This window comes from Oryzias latipes, chromosome 13 (assembly GCF_002234675.1).
Source record: "Oryzias latipes chromosome 13, ASM223467v1".
In the NCBI taxonomy this organism is placed as follows: domain Eukaryota; kingdom Metazoa; phylum Chordata; class Actinopteri; order Beloniformes; family Adrianichthyidae; genus Oryzias; species Oryzias latipes.
Genome location: NC_019871.2, coordinates 32,845,381 through 32,856,946, shown reverse-complemented (window position 1 = coordinate 32,856,946; position 11,566 = coordinate 32,845,381). Strand labels below are relative to the sequence as shown.

The 11,566-nt window shown below is 39.3% G+C and overlaps 1 protein-coding gene and 1 long non-coding RNA gene across 2 annotated transcripts in view; both read right to left on the bottom strand.

The window, feature by feature from the left end:
- Positions 1–5,161: 5,161 nt before the first annotated feature.
- LOC105355540 lies at positions 5,162–8,891 on the bottom strand. The gene is made up of 2 exons (XR_002291602.2): positions 5,926–8,891; positions 5,162–5,810 (listed from the first exon to the last, which is right to left on the bottom strand). It is a non-coding gene; the product is annotated as an uncharacterized LOC105355540 (long non-coding RNA).
- Positions 8,892–10,190: 1,299 nt separating this feature from the next.
- Positions 10,191–11,566, bottom strand: part of mpzl2 (myelin protein zero like 2) — a 28,649-nt gene continuing 27,273 nt past the window's right edge. Inside the window, exon 5 of the mRNA XM_004075981.4 lies at positions 10,191–11,050. Within this exon, the coding sequence (XP_004076029.2) occupies positions 10,891–11,050 (160 nt within the window). The 3' untranslated portion in view covers positions 10,191–10,890. The remainder of the gene's footprint in view (positions 11,051–11,566) is intronic.

Genomic DNA, 11,566 nt, shown 5'->3' with positions numbered 1-11,566 from the left:
GGTACCACTGCTGTCAGCTCAGAACAGGAAACTGAGGCTACAATTCCCACAGGCTCACCAAAACTGGACCATAGAAGATGGAAGAATGTTGTCTGGTCTGATGAGTCTCCATTTCTGCTGCAACATTCAGATGGTTGGGTCAAAATTTGAAAACATGGATCCATCCTGCCTTGTATCAACAGTTCAGGCTGGGGGTGGTGGTATAATGGTGTGGGGGATATTTCTGTGGCACACTTTGCCCCCCTTAGTACCAATTGAGCATAATTCCAACAACAAAGTCTACCTGAGTATTGATGCTGACCATGTCCATCCCTTTCTGACCACAGTGGGCTATCTTCTGACTGTTACTTCCAGCAGGATAAGGCTCCATGTCATAAAGCTGGAATCATCTCAGACTGGTTTCTTGACCATGTCTATGAGTTCTCTGGACTCAAACTGCCTCCACAATCACCGGATCTCAACCCAATAGAGAACCTTTGGGATGTGGTGGAATGGGAGATCGGCATCATGGATGTTCAGCAGACAAATCTGCAGCAACTGTGTGATGCTGTCATGTCAACGTGGACCAAACTCTCGGAGGAATGTTTCTGGTTTTGAGTTCCAGGATTAAGGCAGTTCTGAAGGCAATAGGGAGTACAACCCAGTATCAGCAAGGTGCACCTAAAAAAGTGGCCAGTGAGTGATAATAAAAAGTAGACTTCAGGTAGGGCTACTGCCTTGCTTTTAAACTAAGTGTACACTTAAACAGACTACTTTTTGCTAAGGGTTAATATAAAAATGTTTTCTCTTTTTATCTTTACATAAATGACTCTACATTTCCAGTCTCCACTACACTGTAAACCCGAACAAGTTACCAGAACTTAAAAAAATTAAGGCAATCATTTGCCACAATTTTTTTGAGTTGATTAACTAAAAAGTCTGAGTTTTCCACAACATAAATGATTTAATTGTGTGCTATTTGTATTTCTTTATAACAGTTAAATTAAAAGTGTCAATTCGTGCAAGTCAAATATTGGCATTAAATATAACTTACATTTACACATTAAGACAACTTAATTGTCATCAGTCACTATGACTCGCAGTTTTGAGTTTCAAAGCCACAAGAATAAGTTTGCATCACTTAAAAAATAGGGAAAAACAACAATTTTATCTTAACAGAACTCGATATATATTAGTTACCTTCTTGTACAGGGATAATCAATTTGTTTGAGTCAGTAAACTCAAAACCATGCTTTTCAAAACTTATTTTCTTTAGGCAAATGATTGCCTAAAAAATAGAGTAATGGTAACTTAAAACACTCTAAAAAGAAAAAAAGTTGATCCAACTTAATTGAATTACTTCAGTTGGTAACACCTAATTGAATTGAGTTTATGCAACTTAGTTTTTTATGGCTATTCAACTCAAATTGATAAGTTAGTCTAACTGAAAAAAGACATTGTAAATTTTGCTGCAACAATATACATTGGTTCATTTTTCTCAAGTTTCAACTACTGGACCTTGATTTATTCACATCAAAGACATAAATGACCCAGCAATGTCACATAGTTCAAGACAGGAGCTCAGCTGTTGTGAACTCTGCCTTTAATAATGGGACATACACTGTTTTGTGCTCTACGGGGTTGGTCATCATCCTTTACCAAACTCTAACTTATGGTATAGTTTAAATTACTAGTTAAAACAGAGTAAAACAGCTACACAACAAAAACCATGGACAAAAACGCACACTTAAACCCCAATCTGCCCAGATTGGCAAAGAAAATGGTATCCCATAATTCCTTGCGCTGCCTTACGTTATGACATCATGATGCATTTACACCAAAGTTACACCAACTTAATTCAATTAAGTTGATTGAAAGTAAAAATAACTACATCAGACAACTACATGGTATTCTTAAGTTGAATGAACAAAAAAAAAAGATTTATTTTCACCAAACCAAATAATTAAGTTAGAACAATGGAAAAAAGTTTATCTTTCCAACTACAGCCCAAATGCTCTTTTTAGATAGTACAGCAAAATGTTGTAAACACCTGCCTAACAATATTAATGACTGACTCCTTTCTGTGCAATGCCTAAATAAAACTAATAAAAGTACTTTTCTCTATATTTATGAATCTAAAAAAAGGAATAAACTTTTAAATTCACATTTAAATTTTAATCCTACAAGAAGTATTTTATCAAACAATAACTTCTGTTGTGCAAAGGAACCTTTGCTTCTGCCCGCTTCTTCCAATTATTTGAACACACACACACAAACAGCCAAACAGCATGCATGTCACTTCTGCTTCCAGCCCTCTCACTCAGGGTTTTCACACCAAGATTCCCCACTTCCCATGAGTCTTAGGGGCTGAAGGCGGGGCTGCAGGTTGCTACAATACTTAGAAAAATAAAAATAAAAATTTGAGAGCATGCAGGGCAAGGAATTGTTTAATCCACCTGAAACAAGAGAGATGAGAAATCCAGGATGCAATACTTAAATCTATATATTACACTTTAATTATGTTTTAAGTTTAATTTACTTAATTTAAACATATTTTATTTTAAATTAAAAATTATTAGTTACATATACTCAAAACAGGGGATGTGTTGAACAAACTTTATATGATTGAGTTAGAAGAGTTTTTTTAAAACTTTGAGTATTAGCTACTCATCATATTTAATTTCTCTGAACGTTCGGGTTTACAGTGTACATTGTAGATAAAATCATCAAAGGGAGAAATTGAATGCAGCAGAAGACGTCCAGCAGAGCTGTCAGAGCAAGATTGGCAAAAAAATATTGGACCTGAGGACACCTGCCTACTCTTCAGAGAAATGCAGTCACTGTCAAACAAAAGACGTGCTTGGCTATTCAAACAAGGGTAAGCAGCCCAGGTAGACACACAAATATAGAAATGTACTCTGGGCCTACACGTTGAAGTCTGAAATATCTGGCTGCAGTAGTTCAGAGAAAAGCAGCAGTACAAAAATAGTGTGCAGGTAGGAGTACAAAATGTTGTCTAAGGCTGCTTCCGATTAATGGCATTCTGTGTGTTCAAAAATAAATGCAGAAGCATATACAACAATCATTGGTGTCAGCTCAGAATGCAATTGATTTAAAATGGATTCTGCAGCAGGACAGCAACCATTAATAGAGCCAATGTCATAAACTGTTCTCAGCTTTTTTTTAAAGGATTTGCTGTCTGGAAAACTCTGATCTCAGCATCACTGAATCTTTGTGGGATAAAGTGATCAAAGAATTTAAAAGCAGGCTTTATGGACAAAAGGTCCATTGTTTGTTCTCTGTGATATTTGAAAAATCTCTCCTGCTTATGCCTTTGTCAGAACTTCCCTTACACATGGATACGGGCTGTCCAATGGGGGAAAAGGGCAAATGTGTGTGGAGCATGCAGGTGGTCTGCAAGAAATTTTAAGATCGTAGAGCGCTTGGTGACTCCTTAGAGCAAAAATGTTCATACATATTTTTTCTATGGGCATGCTTCAGGCGACATGTTATAGCGAACATCTCAACAACACCTTAGGGGGAAGTAGGTGAGATGCAACCAATTTTTTCATTCTTTCAACCACCTTGAATACTGCACACTGCACAGGGAGCCCATTAGTGCTGTTCAAATGATAAGAACAGGCTCCTTGGATTCCCCTTGTGCGCTTAGAAATTAAGCAACCAGAGTATACTCTGTGTGGGTGTTCTACAGGCGTCCAATGGGCACTCACGGAACAAGTGTGTGTGTCAGCAAGGACCCTTTATGCACACTAATGAACTACTAGAGTGTGGCGTAAGGGCACCGAACGACAGCATCACCCATACATCATAAGTGCGTGTAACTTATATTATCCATATAAATACTTCACGATACACTTACCAAAAATGGTACGTTTCATGGGCAGCTGTCCCACAAGCAAAAAGCTGTGCCCGCCCCCCTACTGTTTGAATCAATATTAGTATCATGACTGACAAAGATTAAGAAATCATCAATACATGTTTCTTTAGGCATAAGTAATAGCACCTCAGCTAAAAGAACTGTTGTTTTAGTACTAAGAACGTTTAAAAATAAATTAAATTGTTTGAAATACATCGTTTTGATCCTTTGGTTTGTAATGACCTTCCTCTCTACCGTTCTCATTTGCCCCCCCTCCAAAGTCTTCTGCCCTCCTTTGCCCCTCATATAAAGTGTCTGGCTCCGCCATTGGTACGTTCCATTTTAATGACGTCCCTTGAGGTGGCTGCACAAGCCTAAAGGGAACTACAAGACGCACCTGTGTACGACCCTTCATGAGCCCGGACAACCCAAAAACCTGCAGCACCCGTATGGGTGCACGTGACTAAGGTGTTAAGTAAAAATGAAAGAAATCTACGATTTCTATGCTTTCGGTTCCTATTTTAGTGCATTTAAAAATCCAGAACACTTTCACTTAACAATCTGGAATTTAAACTCTTGACACATTTGTTTTATTTTACAGCTTCCTAAACGTTTGCGTAACACTGCACAGAAAGGGCCCTCACAGGCTCCCCTCTGTCTTCTATCAATGTTATGTAAAAGCTGCCTCATTGGGATATAAACCCTGCTTCCTTTTTCCAAACCTTTCCAGGTGAAAGCATTTACCTTACCTTACAGGGACTGTTCACTGTCTGGCAGAGCACAGACTTGTGGCTGTTTCCTATGTGTATCCTCTTACACATGGCCTATTACAGTGGGTGAAGCTTTTGTGGATGTAAACACAGCCTCTCTGTGCTGTGACAGTAGATGATCTCAGTTTCACGTCCTCATTTACAGAGAAAACGCTCTAATCTTACTGGCTTTCTGGCGTCTCTGAACAATACGGGACCTGTTCTTCCTTTGTCAACACTAATAAAGGTGTCTAAATTGTTGGGGCCACATAGAGTTATTATCCAGTTCCCTGTAATGCAAGGCTTTTGGAATCTTTTCGTCATTCTACACAGAGAGACTTTATGAACAGTCGCTCTTTTCTAATGTACATTACGTTAAGAGCCTTTGCATTCAAATATGCTTCCTTCTGAAAGAGTACAAACAAGCAGGGCAGCATTGTGAGACAGTTAAAACGCCCATCTCAGCACAATGCCCTGAGAATGAAGTTAAAACTCCTCCTTTTACCTGTTTGAATGAACATGACCATATCATGGGATAACTGAGTCACACACAAAGCAATGGAGTGGCCTCTTTTATTTCTCTCAGTGAAACATGTCACACCAAGCCCATGTTTTTAGTGCGTGTCTCCACACGGCTGAGTGTGTACCAAAGAATGCTGTGGTATTTTCCTTCCCTCCACCAGGTACACTCCTTATCCAATCAGTGGATCTGGAAAAAAAGGGAGCAGCGCCAAGAAGAAAGAGACACAACATTTTGGAAGGTTCCACCACAGAAAATCTCAATTTTCCTGTTTCTATTCTCAGCTTAGTTCTATTTTTTTTTTAATTGCTTTAAGGTTTCTTGTGTGTTGCAATATTATTTGTATTGAATTCAACCATGGCCTAGTAGATGAGATGACCAAGACAAAGTGTGAAACATTTCTCTTTTAGTGAAAAGACAAATGTTTTAACTTTTAACAATGGCTGAAAATTACCCCAAAGAAATAGTAAAACAAATTTACAGGTGTTTCCATAGATTCTTCCTTGGAAGTGGTCACTTGAATGTGGATTTCTAAGGGTGGCGTGAACATAGCTTTAATGTAGCTTAACACTTTCAATAATCAGTGAATGGAATGAGCTTACCACCTGTGGTTCCCATCCAACCATTTTAGGGTCTTGTCTTGTTTTTGCCAGGTTTTATAAGCTGAATGGATACCACCCTCATTCTATTGTGAAAAAAGGCATAAAAAGTGTATTTCTTCCTTTTTTCCTTATCAGTTCACCTAAACGGCGTATGAAATCTGAAAATCCCATAAAAAATGTGTATAGTTTGCTACTGACCTCCTGAGTTTCCGTGATAAGCCCGCTGAAGTCCAGAAGATGTTGTGTTATGACAGTAAATGCTGCTCTAATGGGGCGTTCAGAGTGCTGATTCTGCTTTTGCTATTTTCTACTGACCTTTGTATTCCTTCCCTCTCTCAGTATTCATTTCAACCAAGCAATGTGGGGCATAAAAATTCAAAAGCTGTCCATTATTGAAGCTCATCTGCATCACAGCAGTATCCATAGTGCATCTTGTTTGAATTACCTCTGGCTTCCCTTTGGACCCTTCCTTAGCTCTGTAACCTTGATTTTATCTGTTGACCTGTAGAAGATAATTCTGCTGATTTAATGAAGGACATCAGTTAGTTTTCCGTCATAACCTTGCTTTTGTTTTTTCCTATTTTACTGCTATACCACCCACTTGTCGCTCAACTCCCTTGCTGCATGGATCTGTATGACAAGTGACTCAGGCCTCAGATCTTTTCAGTTTTACAATTAACAGAGCAGTTGCATCGTATGTAGGCGTGGAGAGGAGTGAATGCATTCCACCAGGTTTCAGAAAGTAGCTGCTATGAGTCATAAAGAATAAAAAAACAGAAATCAAGCCTTGTGTTCAGAAACAAAGACAATGAAAAGTATTAACCAATATTCAAAGTGATTATTTTAAAGTCTCCCACGATAACCATTGGAATCCCCAGAAAAGCACTTCAGTTTTGTTTTATTAAAAAAGCCACAGATAATAAAATTTCCAAAAAAGGTCTTCATTGTTTCTCCTTTGGTCAAGAATCTGTAATGGTCGTTTTAGATTGTTTTGAGATGCATTTTTAGTTAATGCCTAAAAATCTCAATCTTAAGAGGAGTACAGGTGTGTCTAGTAGTTCCCTTTAGGCTCATGCGGCTACATCAAGGGACGTCATGAAAATGGATCATATCATTTCACCTTTGCATGTGTGTGTCGAGAAGTATTTGTTAGGATAATGTAAGTTGTTTGCATTTATGACATACAGATAATGATATCGTATGGTGTCCTTATGCCACACTCTTGTAGTTCTGTAGATTTGTTTCTTATTGTCACCAAGACTATTTTCTTCCAGAATACTAAGTTGGAAATAATCGCTTGTGGAAACCATAACAGGAATTTTCTGTGTTTTACTTGAAGAGGCAAACAGTCAGAAATATAACTCAAAAATCTCAAACTTTTATTCCAAGTCCTCATCTCTATACTGTCTTTTCTCAATGTCCTCATGAACATACATGTAATGCCTTAGTCAACCTCACCCATAGGGCGGTTGACTTGTAAGGTTGCTGTGGATTTTGGGTTGCCCAGGCCAGTGGAGGGTTGTGGACAGGAGCAGCCACATCTTACGACGAAGTGTGCATTATTACTTTTTAACGCACTTCGCGGAAGCAAGGTTCAGGGTTCCACGGCGTGCGTTAAAAAGTAATAATGCACACTTCTTCGGCCAGTAATACAATGTTGAGGATGTTATTGCAGTAAAAACTATACATATTCATCGTATCCTTTTTTACAATGTAGGAGCTGTTGAATATATCAATTTTCAAATTCATTTTTGAATATGAGATAATATGTGGTAAAATCTAAAATAAACTTAAATTAAGACCTTTTCCTGTCCTTAAATCAGGCCTGCAGTGTATTTTTCTTGTTTTGCATGTAAAATGACTAATTTTTAGATTTACAAACTAATGAAGAATGGTAATGCATATTTTTCTTAAAACAAGTTTAATAATCTTACACATGCTGTTGTTTTCGTCTAAAATCAAGATTGATAAGATTTTACCACTAGTTTTAAGATTAATAATTGTAGTGTTTCTCTTTTAATTCACTCTGAATGATTCACCGGACTCTGGATAGCAGTCACCATGCTTTTTATTTTCTCTCTCGTACTTTCTACAACTCCTTGATGACGTCATCACAACTAGCCCGTCTGTTGCTATACACTACAATAAACTTAGGTAGATCGACAAAATTTGCAGTGCAATAGTGTCTTACGGTTCCCTTGAGGCTCGTGTGTCCACCTCATGAAAATTAAACGTACAATTGTCGTGCATCTGGTAACTTTATCCTGAAGTTGCTCGCACTCATGACATACAGGTGATACTGTTGTACGGTATCCATAGGCCACACTCTAGTACAGGGGTGGCTAACACGCGGCTCTGGAGCCACATGCAGCTCTAGGCCAATAAGCATGCAGCTCTCTGCCTCTTATCATATTTTCTATATACCGTACTTTCACGACCATAACGCACACTTAAAAGTCTTAAATTTGCTCCAAAATGTACGGAGCACCTGATGTGTTGTTGTGTGACTTCAGTAAAAAGGGCTTAGGAGAGAACAGCATGAAAAACAGGATGAAAACGGTGAGGAGGAAAGTGAGGACTTGAAAGAAAACACCCCCCCCCCCTCCTGACTAGTACAAAAGTGCAAGTATGTGCATTCAGCAGAATAACAACGTTTCATCAACCCTGAAAATGCCACCTGCAAAAGACACGCTTATGAGTTTAAACTGCAAGCTATCAGCTACGCAGAGGAACATGGGTATCGAGCAGGTACGAGAGAATTTAAGATTAATGTATCCACGGTTCGCAAGTGGAGGAAGCTGGAAAACAAACTTAGACAAGACAAGAAGACGCAACTGAGTTTCCACGGAAACAAGGCGAGGCGCTCCGAGTTGAAAGATTGACTTGAGCGCAGCAACTTCTAGCGGATTACAATGAAAAGTTGTCCATCTTCCGCTCCTTATACTGGGATTCAGCACCAGGCGAGTTACGCCACAGTTTGTAAATGGATTGTATATGCTTGGATAATGTGTCCGCTTGCACTATTATTTGAGCTTTGGCGAGGAGCCGCACCACAACGAGACAGACTCTGATGATGACGGAAGTGAAGCTGGCGTGTTTGATAGAAATTTAGCCCAGCTGTTTATTTCACATGTAGAAGATGAGGACTTTGATGAATTTTTGGATGCTGTTTGATGACTGAAAAAATAAAAAGTAAATCACAACCAACTCAGTTTAGCTCCTGCTGCCTTTTTTTGAAACACAAACTAGCATGCATGTTTTACCGGTATGTTTTAACGTTAAATTCAGAAAAAAACACCCATAACTGAAACTGCGCCCTTTAATCCAGTGCTTTTGTATTGTAAGGAGAGGAGTGTGTTATGGGAAATAATCTGGCTTTAATTGCGTGTTTGTGTGTGGCAGGTCAGTGTGTGGTGTGGCTCTTTGACTATCACAGGTAAAAATTTCGGATCTTTGTGTCAAACTTGTTCACCACCCCTGCTGTAGTATGCGTACTGGCTCCTTACTGACTGCGCACAAATGCTGAACGCACAAGGTGTGCACCCCGGATTCCCGTACGATACCCACACAAACTACAGTCTGATTGCCCAATCTCCTCACTACGACCTGTCACCTGCAGAATGGCTGTAGAAAAATTTGTGCATGAACATTTTATTTCTACAGGCTCACTGAGTTCTCTATGACCGTGATTTTTTATGCGGGCCATCTGTGTGCCCCAAAAAGATTTGTCCATTTTTCACCTGCAGACAGCCCATATCCACCCCATAAGGTCGGTTAGGATTAAGGTTTCATATTTCCTTCAGTTAATGTCACTGCTCTTCATGTTTGAAGTTAGAGTCAAGGAGCGACAGCCTGCACGGTAGTGAGGCATCTATCTTGTTTAACGCACAACAATGCACTACTTAAACAAAAAGTAGAGATTTTTATGCCTATGCAGTGAAGTATAAACAGTCAAACTGAAAGTCTGTCACTCAGTAACCAAAGCTTCCCCAAGTGGGACAGACTTTGGTCCCGGGACACAAATAAACACAAACACCCACTCACACTAACACTAAAAACACATACACACATGAAAAAGAGAATATTTTCCCTGCATTAACAAACAGCGATGGAACAAGCAAAACAATCAAAGCCACAGCCAATAAATGTGAGTGTTGAACCAGCAGCAAATTAAACAGTCATTCAGTGCAGACGTAGTTACAGGTAAATGTTTGACGAGCTCCGTGGATGGAACAGAAGCACCATAAACACACAACCGGAGACGGTGCATTAAAATAATGACGCACAATAAATGCTCCATAACAAGACCGATCTCTTGCATAATAGATGAGCCCTGTCAGATAGTTTTAGCATTTTGCAGCATGGGCTGGTGAGTTTGTGCTTACATCAAGTGAATGCATTAAGATTTACCAGAGACAATGTGTCAGACGTTTTAGGTCACCTTTATAAAAAAAAAAAAGTAATTTTTTGAGTGTTTGAAATATGTTTATACCATGTTCAAGTGTTTTTGTTAAATCTAAAAAAACTTAATAAAGCTATATTACAATCTCTTACCATAAAAGAACACCAGTCCAAAATAAGAAAGAAATGCAGGTTTGACAGTCTGACTGTGCCGTCCCACAAGACTTTCAGGGCAGGAGGTGTGATCCTGTTGTTGAGCACCAAATTGACTTCTCTACACATTTGCAGTTTCTTGACCAAAAAAAAAAAAAATGAAGTCAGCAATCAACAATGAGCTGACTGTGAAGTCAACTACGCCCATTGAAGAAGATACTGAGTAAATTCATTTTTAACTTCAGAAATGGCTCATCAAGGCAGAAAGAACCTTCTTATTTCTTGTTGTCCTCAAAAAAAGCAATGCTACCAAGTTGTGCACTTCCTTGAAAACCTTTCTCCATTTGTGCTGTGAATATTTCAGCTCTTTTTGTACATCTCAAAGTAGTTCTCTTTCAGAGAAGCTTGGACTTCTCTATTGTTTAGAAGAGATTAACATTTTCCACTTTATCGAACACTCTGGCTCTTTTCATCACCGCAGCACCATGCTCTGCGCTTAACCTCCAGAAGACAGGCATCCCACAGGCGCTGTCTGGCTGAGCTTCCACCAAGCCGTCCTGGCTGGCGACACGTCAGTGTTTCTGTCACTCCTTTTCTTCCCAGACCTCCTCAGTCGGAGTCGTTCCCATCATCGTCGTCATCGTCGTCATCTTCCCCATCATCCGAGGAGCTCGGGTCTTTGGTGCTGGCGTCTGAGATCATCCCATCTGAACTGTCAATCTCTATGAGAGACTCAGCGGCGTAGAGATGGACGGCCCTTGACGGGTGACTGGAACATGAGCACATACACACAGAGGGACGAGAAGACACATCCACCAGGGGCGGGAAAAGGGGGAGGGTTAGAACAACAGAGCATGGAAATGCATTAAATATAAATTCATTCATGAAGCATGAATGCACACGATAGAGACAAAGACGTGCTGACAAAACAGAGGAGAGGGCGACAAAAGGTTTGCAGCAGACATGTTGAGGTTCAAAGAAAAACTGGAATCTGAACATGTTTACTCATTCTGCATTCAATTTTCTTAGCTTTTTGAATATGGAGATGGAATTCAAGTAGGAAGAAATACCATCAGTAAGGGTTAAAGAAGTTAGTTGTCAGCCTCTGGAAACCATCATCACACCTTTTACAGAAAGATCTGAAAACCCAGGAAAGACGTAAAGAGGCACCACATGCTCAGGAAATGATTTTTCAGAGGAAAAACACAATTTGCTGAAAGACACTTTATATAGCCATCATAACAACAAAATCAAACAGAAATTGTACAAGAGTCGAGGTGTGGTT